The sequence below is a fragment of the Mirounga angustirostris genome, unplaced genomic scaffold, assembly GCF_029215605.1.
Source record: "Mirounga angustirostris isolate CCGP_5_RB_7025 unplaced genomic scaffold, mMirAng1.0.hap1 SCAF_10, whole genome shotgun sequence".
Lineage (NCBI taxonomy): Eukaryota > Metazoa > Chordata > Mammalia > Carnivora > Phocidae > Mirounga > Mirounga angustirostris.
In genome coordinates, this window is record NW_026991718.1 from 138,086,791 (window position 1) to 138,104,178 (window position 17,388).

General features: G+C 59.0%; 1 protein-coding gene across 1 annotated transcript in view; it reads left to right on the forward strand.

The window, feature by feature from the left end:
* Positions 1-214: 214 nt before the first annotated feature.
* The window catches only part of RTEL1 (regulator of telomere elongation helicase 1), a 29,929-nt gene continuing 12,755 nt past the window's right edge, over positions 215-17,388 (forward strand). The window contains 13 exon segments of the mRNA XM_054510192.2: positions 215-349; positions 1,327-1,522; positions 1,657-1,750; positions 2,261-2,342; positions 2,564-2,624; positions 5,861-5,936; positions 6,608-6,692; positions 8,880-8,945; positions 9,723-9,876; positions 13,978-14,016; positions 14,084-14,162; positions 14,883-14,980; positions 15,522-15,577. Coding sequence (XP_054366167.2) covers positions 248-349; positions 1,327-1,522; positions 1,657-1,750; positions 2,261-2,342; positions 2,564-2,624; positions 5,861-5,936; positions 6,608-6,692; positions 8,880-8,945; positions 9,723-9,876; positions 13,978-14,016; positions 14,084-14,162; positions 14,883-14,980; positions 15,522-15,577 — 1,188 coding nt within the window. The 5' untranslated portion in view covers positions 215-247.

The window sequence follows — 17,388 nt, forward strand, 5'->3', positions numbered from 1 at the left end:
GGCGCGAGCCGGGCTGCCGGACGGGTGAAGGGGTGTGCCCGAGGGGCCGGCTGCAGACGGTCTTGTTGCCCCGGTCTCCGTGCTGCAGGGCTCCCCGTGGAGGACGCTGGCATGTGCCCGCGCCGCCGGCTGGCAGCACTCCCCTGCAGCGGCTGAGATCCCGAGATGTCCGGAGGGCGTTTTGTCTCACGCACTCACACAGCCTGCGTCTCAGCCAACCTCTGTGCCCGCCCGAGAAGAGGCCAGCATGCCCAAGATAGCTCTGGATGGTGTGACAGTGGATTTCCCTTTCCAGCCATACCCATGCCAGGAGGAGTACATGAGCAAGGTCCTGGAGTGTCTGCAGAAGGTACGGCGGCTGTCCTGGGAGCGGGTCAGCGTGGGCAGAGCTTCCACCAAGGCCTGATGTAACGGACTTGGACCTTCCGTTCACGCCTGCTGCGCCCTGCTGGGTAGCAGGCCTCCTCTTGGACACAGGACTCCGTCCTGAATGGGGCCGGTGTTCTAGGAGAGACAGTAGACAAGTAGAAAAAGACAGTTCCTGCTCCGAAGGAGAGTCGTTAGGTCATAGGCTTGGGAGCACCTTGAGGGCCTCCCTGAGGAGGTGGCGCTTGAGCTGAGGCCCGGTGTGGGGGAGCAGTCAGCCATTTGAGGATCTGGAAGAAGTATTTCCACATGGAGGGATAGTCAGTGCCTCATCATTTTGGAAGGTCTTTAAATCTCAGGGGTGTGCAGGAAGGCAGAAGGGGGCAGGTAGCTTTCTGCTGACTTTCTTAGCATGTTCTTTTGTACCCTGCTCAAGCTCGCAGCCCCTGAGCGCCGATTCTGCAGCTGGGGTCCTGGCTCCTGTTGTGGGCGCAGACTAGACTCCTACAGGGAGGAGCCTGGCGCCCATTCCTGGGAACTGGGAGCACAGTTTTGCCGATTTGCTTATGTGTCTCCCCAGGTTTGCTGCTCAGGCTCCCATCTGAGATGTATGTAGCTCACCAGGTTCTCCTCAGTATAAAACATCTGCATCCAAAGTTACGGAACAAAGTTCTGTTTGGCGAGTTGGTGTCTAATTAGACGTCTTACTGTTTACATTAGGCTGAAAAGTACTGTTGAGTTCTGAGTGATGCTCTGCGAATTGTTTGCTAATGAGGGCTGAATTAACACATAGCTTCTGGTTTGAGAGTGGAAGCACTGGCAGATTACCCACTGTTCCTCAGGCCTTTGCCGCCTGTGGGTGGGCTCTGCCTGAGCAGAACTGTCCCCTGGCCGGTGGGCTGTGTGCTCTGCAGTACCCTTCTCCTGCTTCCCCATGACCTTGTTCCTGACCCCACTCAGAAAGTAAACGGCCTCCTGGAGAGCCCCACTGGCACGGGAAAGACCTTGTGCCTCCTCTGCACCACGCTGGCCTGGCGGGAGCACCTCCGCGACACCATCTCTGCCCGCAAGATTGCCGAGAGGGCCCAAGGGGAGCTTTTCCCCGATCGCACCTTGTCATCCTGGGGACTTGCCGCTTCAGATGGAGACACCACCGGTGAGGCTCCTTTCCGCTCCTCTGGGGTCTCCACAGAGAGGTAGCGAAGGGATAGAGTGGGCTGGTGAGGCTCAGCACACCAGAACATCATCTCCTGGAGCTATGACCTGTTCTGCTTCCTTGTGCCTGGGCAGCTTGCTACACGGACATCCCGAAGATCATTTATGCCTCCAGGACCCACTCACAGCTCACTCAGGTCATCAGCGAGCTTCGGAACACCTCCTATCGGTAGGTCAGGCGCTGCTCAGCCCTGCCTCTGAGTTAAGGGGGTTTGGCCTTGGCAAGGTGGTTGATGGTAGTGTTCTGCCCGGACCCCGCTCTGGATCCCAGAGACCCACACTGTCTGCTCCAGTGTGCAGGACTGCGGTGAGGCCAGGCTGTTTCTGCTGCCCATTGCTTCTCAGAAAGCAGCTCCCAGTTGATGTGCCAACCTCGGCTTAGCACCCTGAGCTCCTGGAAGGCGATGTAGGGGGCGTGGAGTTAGCGGGGTCTCCTCCCATCTGCCTGTTTCCCCTGCCTCCTCTCCTTATTCACGCTGGGCCATGCAGTAGAGAAAGCGCCTCCCAAGCCCAGGGCCCATTCTGGCCATGGCCACTCCCTCTGGCTACCTGGGTGCACATGTGAGCCAAGTCTCCCGGTGCTCCTCGTGGGCTCCACACAGCCCATGCTTATGCTGCTGGATGGCACTGGGGCTATTGCTCTCTGGTTCTTGGACCCCATGGTTCTCTCTTCTGCCAGGCCTAGGGTATGTGTGCTGGGCTCCCGGGAACAGCTGTGTATTCACCCCGAGGTGAAGAAGCAGGAGAGTAACCATATGCAGGTGGGTTTCTGGGGCACGTGCCCCATCTTCTGTGGTTCTGTCAGAGCTCTTGCCTCTACCCCCAGGGGACAGCCCAGTGAAGAGCTGGTGGGGGCAGGGCTGGAACAGGACTCAGTCTCCCCATGCTGGGCAGCACCATCTGCAGCGTGTCCACTGGCCGGCTCAGCGCTCTGCCCTTTCATGACCATTGTGCGAGCTGGGGCTGCTTCTTTTTCTCCCAGATTCATTTGTGCCGAAAGAAGGTAGCAAGTCGTTCCTGTCATTTCTACAACAATGTAGAAGGTAAGAGAGGATCCGTAGAAGCCACTCCTGCCAGTTGGTCAGCATACAGCCAGGTGGGCTTGGAGCATGTGCTGCCTCTTAGGCCTCGTAGCCTGCTGGCTCTCCCCTTTGGGGCTCCAGAGTGGCCCCATCGGTTTAGCTAGGTGAGGTGGTGAGGTGAGGTGGTGTTGGGCACCGTCTCCTGACTGTGGACCTGTACTGGATTGTGTGCAGAAAGGCTCATATGCCAGGCAGGAAAGGCTGCTCTCTCAGAAGGACCCAGGCTGGCCTTGCCACTGTCTGGGAGCTTGGATTTCAGGGATTCACCGTCCCCTGAGAGGAGGGGCTCCCTGGGCCTAAACTGTTTGTGGAAACAACGTGGTTGACGCCGAGCAGCTCCTTCCCCCGGGAGTCTGGAATTCGGGCGCTGGCCAGCCAGGGGTGCTTACGTGACTGGCCCCCAGCAGAAGCCCTGGGCGCTGGGCCTCTGGCGAGCTTCCCGGGAGACACCATTTCTCATGTGGCCTCAGCTCGTTCTGGGGCAATTAGCCTGGGGAGGGGTTCTGGAAGCCGGGCCTGGTCTCCCAGACTCCTCCGCAGGCTTTTCCTTTTACTGATTTTGCTGTGTGTCCTTGGGCTGCGATAGGGCACAGCGTGGGTGTGGCTCTCCCTGAGTCTGGGGAGTGCGCCAGCCTTTGGTGCTGTGGGGAGGACAACCTCTCCCAGAGGTGGCTGAAGTGACCAGCCCAGGGTCATGACAACAGCTGGCCCTAGTGTGGCTTGATGTGTGTGACCATAGGTGCCCATGGCCCTTGATTCTTGCTGCTTACTTTCCTTAGGCCCAGAGTGGAGGGCTGGCCCTGGTGCCCTTGCCTCCAGATCTGTCGGGTCTTTGCTTTTCCACCGTGCGGCTGCCCCTCACATCTGTCAAGGACTCCTGGAGCCAGAAGCGATGGCAGGGGCGCTTCTCTGGGCTGTGGTCTCTAGTTTCCTATCGCAGCTACGGCTCTGTGGCTTGGGGGAGTTGCGCTTCAGTGGGGTCGGGGTTCCCTCTTTCTTGCCTCAGGGTTGGGACGCAGATCCTGGCACAGGAGTGACAGAGGCCCTGGGGCACTCACAGGACACTAGTGCTGCGGTTTGGGGTGCCCGGCATGCCAGGGCAGTGCTTGCTCTCAGAGGCTTGGGCTGGGGCTCCCTCACCTCCCAGTCATAGGCCTCCCTGTGCCCTGTCCCTGGAGCTCACTCCTCACCACCTTGTTGGCTGTGTGGTTTGGTCTGGTGGCACCAAGAACCCTCAGAACAGCAGTAAAGGGTACATGGGAAGCATTGGGCACCAGCCTGGCCTGCAGTGGCCCTGCACGAGGGCAGCTGCCAGCCCCGTGGCCTGGTGTTGGCTCTTGCTCTGGTCCGGAGACTGCTGACTGACTTGCTCTGCTTGCTCTGTGTTAGGCCCGTGGGTCTCGGGGTGGCTCTGAGGCGTTTTCCCCCCTTTGCTTTGTCTACCTGCTCACAGCCATCCCACCTCAGTCCTGCTTTCGTATGGGCCTTGGGGTCACGCCCGTGATGCTCAATGCAGTCCTCTCTTTTTTACCCCATTGTGGCCGCCTCTGTCCACATTCCTGGCAGAGGGGTGGGTTGCAGGTGTCCTGCTCACCCCATACCAGAGCCTTTGAGCAACACCTGGTAGGAACTGCTCCAGCCACCTTTCCACAGCTGTTTGTGTTTCAGCTCTCTGCTTTCCAGCCCTTACCTGCACTGCTGTTCACTTGCACTGTCCCTCACCTGCACCGTCCCCTCACCTGCACCGCCCTCACCTGCAGCATCTCTTACCTTACCTGGTGGGTGATGGGCCAGGGAGGAGCCGGGATTCCAGAGGAGGAGTGGGAGCTGAGGGGCACTCTCAGCCCACAGTGGAGGTGATGCTGGGGCAGGTGTGTGCTGGCCCCCGGTGCTGCAGACCCCCCCCAACTGCCCCAGGCCCCGTGTGGCAAGGTGAGGGTGCTGCTGCGGCTGTCCTGCTGGCTCCAGGCCGCATCGGTCTTCCCCGTCCCCAGCCTCCCTGCTTTGCTCTGGCTCTCGCCGCATGTCCTGTCAGAGGTGCGCTGCACATCTTTGCTGTGTCTTAGCCTCCTCTGCCCCCGTGCCATGGATGTGTGGGGCCTCGGCAGCAGCTGCCCAGCCCTCGGGGAGAGTGAGCAGGGGCCCCGGAAGGGGTCCAGGAGGAGGAGAGGCATGTGTGGGAGGAAGGAGGGAGGTGCAGAGCCAGAGTGCTGCCTGGCCTCTATGTGCGCAGTACTTGCAGCATCTCCACACTGGGGTCCCCACCCGCCTCCAGCCTCCGCTGCCCCTTCCTGTTGCCCCCGCCCCTCCAGGAAGGTTGCTGAGCTCCAGGCTCCCTGCCCACCGTGGATCGGCTGCTATGTTACTGCTGAGCTCACAGTTCCTCTTCTCCCTGCGGTCCCTGGGGGCATTCTGGGTTCAGTCACGGCCAAGGTGTGTTCTGGGCTCTGCAGTGAAGGCCTGGGCCTGGTACCTGCCACCGTGGGGCCGGAGCCAAGAGCCTGTTTCCACAGGAGGCTGCCCTGGGGCCCTAGGGTGTGTGTTCGAGGAGAGCCCTGGTCCTGCCAGCCTGGGCATGGGCTCCTGAGTGGCTGGGTTTAAAGCAGCTCCTCAGGGGGTTCCCGGGGCCCTAGGAGGGCCTGTGCCCCTTCTTGAGCACCTTTCTGCCCTGGGCCACCTGGGCAGCTAGCAGGGAGTGGTGCTTCTCGGGGGCTGCCATCATGAGGCAGGGGCCCTGGGTCTGTCAGGCATCAGGTGGGTTCTGCCTCGGGGCCCCCCACCTCTCCCATGTGCCCTGCCTCAGATCTGTGCTCCTGTGCCGTTGACATCTGGGGGGAAGTGAAGAGAAAAAGCCACTTGCTGCCAGACTGAAGCCTAATTGTAGGACAGATGCTTCCAGGGCACGGCCTTGAGGACACCTGGGATGGTAGAGACGTGCTGAGGGGCTGCGCACCCCCCTCCAGTCCTGTTAATGCTCAGTCTCAGGCCAGCAGACACCTCCTGAGGTATAGAGCAGGGCTCCCTGAGGATTAGTTCAGGTTTGGGGTCCTTCCAAGGTCACTCAGACTCAAAGGGCAGGAATTCTGTCTGGTGAGTCCCCAGGTGGTTGGGTGTCCTAGTCCTGCCCGGAGGGAGAGTCACTGCCTGGGCATCCCTCTAGGGGTCTGCGGGGACTCATTGGGCCTCATTATCCCCAGAGAAGAGCCTGCAGCAGGAGCTGGCTACCCCGATCCTGGACATCGAGGACCTGGTCAGAAGTGGGAATAAGCACGGGTAAGACCCTGCGGCCAGGCAGGAGCCGGCCGTGTCCTTCTAGGACAGCTTCTGCCACGATGAAGCCAGGCACCCCACTTCCTTTGCTTTGCTACCTTGACTAATCGTAAAACTAACGGCTGTTTGGTGTGAAAACAGAAGTGGTTTTGAATACGGGGGAAGCAGGGAAGCCTCCCCTGCCTCCCAAGGTGACCACTCTGCTGACAGGCAGCCCTGGCCTCCTGACGGACTTGCTTTGGCTTCCAGCAGCCAGCGGGCATAGTGCTGACCTCCACTCGGCTGGTTTCCACAGAACACGCTTTTCTGACCTTTGTGTCGACCTCTCACGGCTTCAGGGCTTCGAGTTGGGCCAAGACAGGACTGAGCATTTTCTTTCTGATTGCCACATTCCTCTACCCAGGAATAGGACTGGGGTTTTTTGTTTATGTAGATTTTTAAATAGGTGATCTCCCATGGTTGAAAAGTGGGGGCGTGAACCGTAATGCAGTGAGCCCTCCCCTGGTCCCCAGGCCCCGGCTCCCATCTGAGCCCCCATGCAGCACGAGGCTGCTTCCTCTTGCTTGCCCGTCAGAGGGCCTGGCGTCCCGCCTGGCCCCAGGGCCTCAGCCAGCGGAGCCCCGCCGGGGGCCTGGGCCTCCCTCCTGGCTCTGACGAGTGCCTCCTCTCCACAGACTGTGCCCCTACTACCTTTCTCGGAACCTGAAGCAGCAGGCTGACATCATCTTCATGCCTTACAACTACTTGTTGGACGCCAAGGTGAGGTCTCAGTCCACGGAGCTGATGATTGCTGGTATCAAGGGGCGTCCCTGGGTTTGTAAGGGGCAGTCAGAGCCTTTGTCGTTCAGTTCCTGAATTAGACCCTCAGAGCAGCACGCATGGTGTGAGGACTCGGCCTCCCTCACTGGTCTGGGCACAGTTGTGGCCAGCGTGGGGCCGTGGGTCTTGTCGTTCTGAGCTCTCTGGGAGCGGGTGGGCTCGTGGACTGAGGAGACCCCATGGCTGTGTCCAGGGCCAGCCCCTGGCCTTGTCTGGCGGCTCAGCTCCTCTCTTCCCAGCTGGGCATTGTGAGGCAGCCCCAAGAGTGTGCGCCTGCCCTCCCTCACAGTCGTGTCTTGGGATGCATGTGTACACCCGTCTTTGCACACCCCACATGTGCAGCGACTTGTCCTTCATGTCACGGTAACAGTGGACGACCCGCCGTCCAGGTCGTTCATCCATTCAGCACTACCGTGGGCTGGGCAGTTAGGAGCAAGCGCATGCGTCGGTAGAGTTCAGCGGCGAGGGGAAAGGAGCGCGGAGGGGGGAGTCGGTGCCGTGGGGCAGGGAAGTCTCTGAGGAGCGACAGCCTTCAGGGCCACGGGGCCTCAGGGCCATGGGGCCACGGAGTGAGCGAGTGGCCGGAGCAGGCAAGGGTGGCTCTGAGCTGGCACAGAGAGTGGGGGTTTGTGGAGTGGTTGTACGTGATCTCTCAACCCGGCTGCCCGGGCCTGGGCCCCACCCCAGAACAGGTATGTTGTCCCTGATAAGGCGATTCTAAAACTGACCTGGAGATGCAAAAGATGGAAGGGGGCGAGGCAGTTTTGATGGAGGACAGAGTGGGAGGGCTCCAGGACTGGCTGCAGAGGGCAGACCGAGCTGCTGGCCGGGGTCGCACGAGAGTGCGGCCAAGACCCACCCACACGTGTGGCAGTTGGTTTTCAACAAACGTGCCTAGGTATTTCAGCGGGAAAAGGAAAGGTTTGGGGCTTTTTTCCCTAAAAACTGATGCTGGAATCGTTGGATATCTATTTGGAAGAGAACGAATCTCAGCTGTTACTTCACATGGCATAACCCGGAATGTAAAAGCTGGAGACATAAAGCTCCCCCAGGACAGAGCAGGGAGGGCAGGCCGAGCTTTCTTAGCTCAGACACACCACGCACCAGCCACAGAGAAAAACCAGTATGTCGGAGTTCACCGTGATTTCACCATGATTTCACGTGATTTGACTCTTAAAAAGAGTGGAAAATGAAGAAAATGACCACAAGTCACAAAGGGAGAGAGTTTTCGTGGTACATTTGTCTTTCAAAGGCCTGTGCCTGAGTCCGTGCGGCGTCTTCGTAACTCGACCAGCCGTCCCAGAGCAAGGTAGCTGGGGCGGCCAGGTCAGCCCGTGCGTGGAGGACGTGCAGCACCACTAGTCTGGAGAAAACGCAGGTTAAAACCACAGGGGGTGACGCTGCGTTCCCACCAGCATGTCCAGAAGTAAAGGATTCCGGGGACCAGCGTCCGTTGAGGGTGCAGCTCAGCCTCTGCTGGTGACGTGTGGGGCGGTGCGCCTCTCTGGAAGCCCACCCGAGTGAAGGAGCTGGGTCCGGAGCCTTGCCGGCTGCGGGCGGGTGGCTGTCCCTGAAATGGCGCCACAAGCCCTGAAGAGGGTGAGCTGCAGCCGCGCGCCAGTGACGCCTGTGGGTCTCGGAACGCGCTGCCCGCCGGCGGGACAGACGAGCTGGGCTGCCCAGCTCAGTTTCCAGGACAGCCTAGACCTCACTAGGAGCAGGTCAGAGGTCACGGGTGGGGGGAGGGGAGCAGGTCTTGTCTCCTTTTCTGGGAGCTGGCGACACAGAGCTCACATCTGTCAAGACCCAACTGCACGTTAAAATGGGCACTTTATTTTATGAAAACTGAACCTCAAATGCAGTCGAAGCAAAGAAATACTAGAAATCGCCCTCCCCAAGTCAACCCTAGGCCGAGCCCTGCTTTGGGCCTCCTGCATCCCATGGCTGTGTGGTATGCATGGTGTGGGGTCACACACCTGCTCCCTGGGGCTGTGTGAGCGTCGCCGGAAGGGGCATCTGACGTCCAGCTCGGTGGTCGGTGCGTAGAGCCAGGTGGCCATGGCACTGGGGGGGCTTCCCCTGCCTGCCTCTTGGCTCCAGCCCTGCATCCTTCCCCTCTTGCTGCAGAGTCGCCGGGCACACGGCATTGACCTGAAGGGGACAGTTGTGATTTTCGACGAAGCTCACAATGTGGTGAGTGTCCAGGTGGCCTTTCCGCCATGCCTCCCCTCCCCTGCGCCCCTGCAGAGAGCAGTGCAGACCTTTCTGTCCAAGCCCTGGGTAAGCTACACTGGCTGGCCCTGTTCCCCGTTTCCACCCAAAACCCTCACAGCCCCCCTCGGTCTCGTTCTCTTTGTCCCTTGGTGGCCGCCTGACCTGATGCTTGCCCCCTAGTGACCACAGCCGGCCCCTCCCTGTCACCTCGGCCCTGCCTCACCATTGCTATGGCCTCTGCTCAGGGCGCTGTGTTTCCAGGAATGGCTGGCCTTGAGCAGGGCAGGGCAGGAAGGCCCCTTGGGTGCTCTGGAGCCTAGTGTCCTGGGTCAGCAGCAGCCACCCTCCAGCTCCCACTGGGTCCCAGGCACTTGTTGCCATGGGGGATGATAGGGCCAGTGGGCCAGATCGGACTTTTGAGAAAAGCCAGGAATCTATTAAAAGTTTATTTTTTTTAGTAATCTTATACCCAACTTGGGGCTCGGACTGACGACCCTGAGATCAAGAGTCGCATGCTTTTCCGACTGAGCTAGCCAGGCGCCTCCAGAAATCTATATTCTAATGGGAAATTTTCCAGTTATGAAATTTCGGACATTGGTGTGGTGGTTTGGCTGTCTCTGGACCAGTTTGTGACCTGGCCTTAGAGACCATGGGATGGGGCTTCCTGTACCCTGCATCCCTACCCCCACCTTGGCTTCCTGGATCCCCGAGTCCTTGCCCCCGTTTGGCTGTAGCCTGGTGTGCTTGGGCTCCCAGGAGAAGATGTGCGAGGAGACGGCGTCCTTTGACCTGACTCCGCATGACTTGGCTTCTGGACTGGATGTCATAGACCAGGTTCTGGAGGAGCAGACCAAGGCAGCACAGCAGGACGGGCTCCACGTGGAGTTCAGTGCAGACTCTGCCAACTCAGGTGAGCTTACGGGTGGGAAAGGAGAGACAGGTTGCAAGGTGTTCTCGGGGGTCCTGGAGGCCTGTGTCTTCCCAGGGCCCCTCTTTCAGGTCATCATATGGGGACAATATGAACTTCTTGAAGAGTTTTCTTGGGGCCTCACAGACCAGGAAGGAGGTACCACCCAACTATTCAGAATTTTCTAAAGACCTTTTCATACTTTCCGAAACGATATAGACTTTATTTTTTTGTTTGTTTTTTTATTTTTTTAAAGATTTTTATTTATTTATTTGAGAGAGAGAGAATGAGAGAGAGAGAGCATGACGTGGGGGAGGGTCAGAGGGAGAAGCAGACTCCCTGCCGAGCAGGGAGCCCGATGCGGGACTCGATCCTGGGACTCCAGGATCATGACCTGAGCCAAAGGCAGTCGCCCAGCCAACCCAGGCGCCCTCCGATATAGACTTTATTGTATAAAAATGAAAACCAAGGGTGCCTGGGTGGCTCAGTCGGTTAAACAGCTGCCTTCGTGTCAGGCCATGATCCCAGGGTGCCGGGATTGAGCCCCACATCGGGCTCCCTGCTCAGTGTGGAGTGGCCCTGCATTGTTGGGGATACCAACTTTGATCACTCCGTTACGTGATGACTGCCAGATTTTTCTGCTGTGAAGTTACTGTTCTTCCGTTTGTTAATTCCTAAGCAGTCTGTGGCATCCGTGAATGATTCGTCCCTGAGTTAGTGATTGCTATAATGTTTGCAAAGCGATGAGTCTTACCTCTCGATGCCTCTCATTTCTGAACCAATCGGGAGCGGGCTTGCTCATCTGCACAGCACGGGAGAGAACTACCTGCTTGTGCAGGGTCGCGGCTCCTGCGTGCACTCCCGCTCTGTCCAGCACCACGCGTCTCGCTCTCGCTCACTGCCCAACCTCATCAGGGTTTCCGTCCTTCTGTGCTGGTGAGGATACCGGCTCCCACTTTCCTCAGGGTCTCCCGTCCTGGTTTGGCCCTGGAAGACTCAGGCAGCTGTTTGAGGGCAGCTCACCCACCCGTGCTGAAGGAAGCCTGCCTCCCAGAGCTGAGTGCTGGTTCCCTTCCTGTCGTTCGTCTGAACGCTGGTCAGGAGACTGTGCTGGGGAGTCCTTGGTCGTCCCTCCTCCCCTCCCCCGCCCTCCACTGTGGCTTCGTTGTCATTTTAGGGTCATTTCTTCTTCCGTGTTTCTTCTCGTTGATTTTATTACTTGGGTTGTTCTCGGGTGTTTGAAACGTGACTGTGGTTCTGGACGTCAAGGTACTCAAGAGAAGCATCTTGCTAGTTTCTGGTTTATTTTTGCTTGGCTTTATTCCCTCCCAGAAGGAGCAGACACAGGCATATTTTGTTCATTCTTCTTGGCTGCACACGGGGTCGTGTTCCTCGTAGATGCGCGTTTGCCCCGCTGGGTTCATTCCTCGTGCGCCCTGCAAAGGCCTCCCTGCACAGAAGCCTGCCTTCCCCTCGGCTGCCTGCCTCCCTCCGGTGGACGTCCTGTGTCCGTTTGCACAGCATTTGGGTCGTCTCCAGCATTCTATAATTACAAGCAGAGCTCTATGAATGACCTGGGGCGGACGCACCTCAGGGTCAGTTCCAGGAATCGGGGCTGCTGGTCGGCAGGGAAGCATGCTGCTGTGCTCTTGAACCTCGGGCCCCACGTGGCGGGGGCACAGCCTTGCCAACAGAGTGTGACCTTAGGCTTTTTATCGTGTGCCAGTCTCATAGATGGAAACGCCTCTCAGTGTGGTTTTCATTTGCTTTTCTCTCAGAAGTGGAATGAAACATTTTTTTCAGTTTAAAGAACGTGTATTTTGTTTTGGAAATGGCCGTCCTAATGGGTGTAAAGTGGCTGATACCCTTTGTTTTCATGTGATGTCCTTGTTCTGTCCCAGGAAACCCCAGGGCAGTAGCCACCACTCCTCAGCCTGCTCTGGTCTGAGTTTCTCACACTTCCCCTGTTCTTGGTAACCTTCACAGTTTGGAGGAGGCCCAGTAAGGCCTTTTGTGGGATGTGCCTTAATTGGGAGGTGTCTGCCTTTCCCACGGGTTCCCTGGGGCTCTGGGATTTGGGAGCAAGAGCACACGTGCAGCACTTTCTCCTCAGACCCTGCCACGTGTCCAGCTGCCGACCCCGTGGCCGGACTGTCGGTGTTGCCTGGGCCCCGGGCGAGCCATCTGCGTCGGGGTTTTTCACGGCATCCTGTTTGCCCCCCTCCCCACCTGGTCCTGTTGGGAAGGGGCTCGCTCACCGCGGCGTCGCTCTCCCTGGCTGTGCACGGGGCGGTGGCCTCACAGGTGACGCTGACGGGGGCGTCTGGCCGGCTGGTCGTGTTCTTGGGCCGTGAGTTTGAGCCCCGTGGTGGGGGTGGAGATGACTTAAATGAAGAAATAAAAACAGAGAAAAGAAGAAATGCCGCCAGCTAACAAGCACAGAGGAGAAAAGGAAGAAACCAGCCCTTGTCAAAAAGCCGTGGGCTTCCGAGGGCGGGCGCGGTCAGGAGGCAGAGGGACGGCCCAGAGGACGGCAGGGATTCCTCGTGGATCATGTGTCTGATACGGGATGTATCCAAAACACATAAGAAACTCTTACCGGGCGCCTGGGTGGCTCAGTCAGTTAAGCGACTGCCTTCGGCTCAGGTCATGATCCTGGAGTCCCGGGCTCGAGTCCCGCATCGGGCTCCCTGCTCAGTGGGGAGGCTGCTTCTCCCTCTGACCCTTCTCCCTCTCATGCTCTCTGTTTTTCATTCTCTCTCTCAAATAAATAAAATCTTTAAAAAAAAAAAAGGAAAAGAAAAAAGAAACTCTTACCACTCTGGGAAAAGACAACCCAATTAAAAATGGGCAAAAGATAGGAAGAGACGCTTCTTTAGAATAGACGTCCCAGTGGTCAGCATGCACATGGAGGCGTGAGTGCGAGCCGCCGGGGGGGCAGCCCTGAAAACCCAGTGGGACAGTGGGTGCCAGCCGAGGGGCAGGGACCAGTGTTGGCGAGGGTGTGGGCCACCATAGCAGAAGACCGCAGACGGCGTGGCTTCTCCTGAGGCCTCTCCTCATGTGCCAGGCTCGAGCCGTGGTGTGTCTTCCCATCGGGAGGCATGCTGGGGCTGGTTCTCACTGTGTCCACGGGAATGTCATCGTGCTCTGTGCTGGGGGGATGGAGAGAGGGTGATGTGCCAACTGTGTTGTTCAGTTTACTGGGAGGAAAGTTTTATAAAGAGGCTCTGCGCCTCAGCGGTTGCTTGGTGATACCATTCTTAGGAAAAGCAGGATAGGGCGCCTGGGTGGCTCAGTTGGTTAAGCGACTGCCTTCGGCTCGGGTCATGATCTTGGAGTCCCGGGATCGAGTCCCGCATCGGGCTCCCTGCTTGGCAGGGAGTCTGCTTCTCCCTCTGACCCTCCTCCCTCTCATGCTCTCTCTCATTCTCTCTGTCTCAAATAAATAAATAAAATCTTAAAAAAAAAAAAAAAAAAAAGGAAAAGCAGGATAGATGCTTGACTTTTTCCCAATTTTCCAATTTGGGAATTAGAATTTATTCCTGACTTGTGATCGATCCCTTGTCCCCCTCAGAAGAAGAGTAGTTTTTAACGTCATCAGTAGTACTAATGTATAAACGCAGACGATGATCTCAGTCCGTTGTAAGCCTCATTGTCATTGAACTCAAGGATCCCCTCTTCAGCTGTTCCGGTGGCCCTGCCAGGCGCTGATGGGGAGTCAGGATATTCCTCACTCACTCACGCACTTCCTGCCCCACACCTGGCATCAGCCATGTCTCCAAGGAACCCTGGTTTCTTCTCTTGGGAGATGGTCCCTCAAGGCCCACCATGCGGGCACGGGGACCCTCTCTTGCTGGCTCAGTCATTGTCCTGGGTCTCCGGTGAGCAGGGCCAGGGAGTGCATGCACGTGCATGAGCAGTGTCCCTGAGCTCGAACTGCTGCTGCCGGCCCACGTTCGGGTTGTAGGGATCTCAGAGCCTTGTTTACTTGTCTGTGGTCACGTTTACTTGGGGGACAGGCAGGAATCCAGCCCGAGTCCTGGCTCTTAGGGACGCAGTGGGTAGAAATAGACCGTGACCATGCATTTGCTGCTCCCCCAGGGCTGCACATGGAGCTGGAAGACATCGCAAAGCTCAAGAGTAAGTGCGGCCCTCCCCCACTGCTCGTGGCTGGGCGGGCAACACCTGACCATCCCTTGCCCCGCAGTGATCCTGCTTCGCCTGGAGGGGGCCATCGATGCTGTTGAGCTGCCTGGGGACCACAGCGGTGTCACCAAGCCAGGGAGGTAAAGGACAGTGGGTGTGCCAGGCTCTCCTTCCACTGGTCCATCTGCCCTGCCCCCACGCCTGTGTCTCTTTGGGTTTTGGAGGCCCAGGAGGGGCTGCCGTCTGTGCACTAGGTCGTCTTGGGAGTCTTGGGACTACTGTGTATGCAGGCCCGGCCCTTCAGAGTGAGACGCTTGCTTCTTCATGCATCTTCCCACCAGCCGCCCCTTCCTGCCTCTGCAGGCCCGGACGGCTCTGACCAGGGCACAGGGCAGCTGGGTTTATTTCCCAGAGGCAGACAAGGGGTCATGGCCTGGGGCTGGTTGTAGCTTTCCTCAGGGCACAGCCAGTGGCTGTGCTGGGATCCAGGCTCAGGTTCTGGAGGTGTGGAATGTTCTAGAATGTGCTGGAGCACTGCTGCTTTTCTTCTTCCTGAGCCCGTCTGCTGCGCTGTGCTCAGAGCCTCACAGGGCTCCCACTTGCTTCCCAGATGAGCCAGGCTCCTTGACCAGCCCTGCCCACGCCTCCGAGGCCCAAGACGGCAGGACTCCCCTGCCTCCCAGAGCTGCCCTTGGGGGCCTTGCCTTTTCCCGGCGCTCAGGGCTCCTGAGGGCACAGGCCTCTCTCACCTCTGGGTTTGTCCTCCAGAGTGTCTGAGGGAAGGGAACGTCAAAGGCCCTGGCTGTCAGCAGCTCCCTGAGCACAGCCTGGCGCCCTGCCTGAGCCTCTTTCCTTCACAGCTACATCTTCGAGCTGTTTGCTGAGGCCCAGATAACGTTTCAGACCAAAGGCTGCATCCTCGACTCCCTGGACCAGATCATCCAGCACCTGGCAGGACGTGAGTCCCACACTGGGCCTTGACTCAGGGCTGTAGCCTGCCACAGCCCCAGGCGGGAATGTCACCCCCAGAGCTCCCTTTCTGACTGCGACATCGGGGGGGGGGGCATCAGTGCCGTTGGACGGGCCTGTGTTTTGTAAAGCACAGCCCAGCTTTACTGTTTCCTGGTCAGCCCCTTTAAAGGAAGAGCGGTGAGGGACCTGGTGGGTCCGTGAGCCGCGGGTCCCACCAGCCTCTCTCCTGAGCCCCCCTGTGCATCCTGTTTCTACCCTGAGGCTGCACTGTGGGCCCACTTCTGCTGGTTGGGGTCTCGTTCTCATCTCAGATGACCAGCCTTGCTGTGCTCCTGGGCCCTGGGTTTGGCCTGGCAGTCCCAGGCTTACTGACCACAGAGCCTCTTTTCTCATCCTGCTGACCCCCAAGGGCATGCTCCACACCAACACTGGGTTGAGGCCGAGCTTGCTCGAGGCCCCTGAGGGTGGAGGGTCTGGTGCCTCCCCTGGTGGGGGCGTGGGATGACCAGTGTCTGCTGTTCCCACAGGTACGGGGCTGTTCACCAACACAGCGGGCTTGCAGAAGCTCTCGGACATCATCCAGGTAGGGATGGGCTTGTGGCAAAGACTGGGCATCTTTTTTCATGATGGAAGTGAAGGGGTGCATTCTTATCCTGGAGTTGTTACTGATTCCAGACTTGGGGCAAGACCAAGGCACCCACACCACGTGCTTCGAATCAACGGCCCCTGCAGCGCGTTTCCTCTTGCCCTGAAGGCACACTGCCAGGCCTTGGGGGAGAGGGCCATGTTCGGCTGCTCTGGTCAGTCTTGTCCAGGGCAGGTGCTCAAGGGCCGGGTGGGATGAGGGCCTGGCAGAGTCCCCTGGTTTTCAGACAGGCTTAGTGGCTGCCGCCTCACCGTCTGCCCTCATCTTTTCTCAAGTTATTTCTTAAATCAGTTTTTCAGAGGAAAGTCAAAGCATGAGCCTGTCAGAGAATGAACGGGCATAGACTCTGTCTTCCCAACCCCATATCTGGTCCCTGGGCCAGCCCACCCAGAGAGGTATTCAGACTTTTAGGGTGAATGCATTTGGGCAATGCCTATGAGCCCAGGTCGGACCCATGGGGCTGGCGTTCAGAGTTGGCAGGCATGGTCAGCATGTCCTCTGGGATCCACTTTGGGGTGGGGGGCAGCCCCCAGGGCTTGCTGAGCCCCTCCTGCCCCATGCAAACCCTCAGTTTCCCTGGCCAGGCAACCGGTGGGGTCAGGACACACCTCAGGGTCTGTGGACATGGCCACTTCCCGCCCCCAGTGTGCTGACCTGTGTCCAGCCGTCCTCGGGTCCAGCTGAGCCATTTTCTCAGTTCAAGTGGACGAGCCAGGCTCTGTTTCCCTTGGTTGGGTGGCTGCCGGGCCGGCTGCTGAGGGCCCTCTCTCGCCTTGCTAGGCCTTTCTGAAGAGGACTCTCAGCGGCCAGAGGTCCCCGATGAAGCCAAGGCACAGGAGCCCCCTGTGCTCTGCGGTGCGAGAGACTGCCTCCGGGCACTCGTGCTCTTGCCGCGTGGCCAGGCCGGGGCGGCCCCAGCACTCAGGGTGCCCCTCGCTGTGTGAGGGCTCCGAGGGCTGGAGGGCCCTGGGTCCGTGTCCAGCCTTGTTTGTGGTGCAGCTGCCCTGTGTCTGTGCACCCCGGTGGGAGGTCTGCAGGGGGGCGGCAGGAGGGGTGACCTGGCAGCCCAGGGAGAGCCCGGCGCGCGTCCCACAGACCCGCCGAGGCCCCACCAGCACTGTCCTCGAGTGTGAAGTGTGGACAGGCGTTGTCCCGAAGGTGCCGGGCTCTGCCTTGCCGTCCTCCCAGCACTTCTGTGAGGGGACAGCAGGTGCCCCAGACCGCCGCTGCCTGGAGCTACGGCCCCTTGTGACTGTCGGGCCTCCGGCACCCTGGGCCCTGTCTGCGGCTCCTGCCAGGCAGGCCCTTCCCTCTGAGCTGCTCTCCGCCCATGCTCCCCACTGTTCTCAGAGTCCCTGCAGATGAGGGGCCCTGGGCCGCAACTGCTGTGCCCTCCCCAGGTGCCCTGCTCCAAGGCAGCCCTGCAGCCCCTGGCCCTCATTCCCAGTCCTATGCAGCCCCCTCCCCTCCCCAGAGTCCCTGTTTATGGGGCAGGATCGTTTCTCACAGACTCGCTGGAGCCCAAGCACCCCTCACCCCATTGGTTTGGAATTTCCTTTGGCACCTGCTCTAAGCGGGCCTCGCAGATGACTCAGTGTCCCTGCCTACCTGGTGCTGCCTGTGGGCCTGCTTCTTACTCTGCTGTGTCCCTTCCAGCTGGAGGGAGTGTGATTGGGGGGTTGCTCATCCCACAGCTGGCTCCTGTGGGAAGGTGGGTGCACTGGGCCAGCCTTGGGACCTCAGTGGGT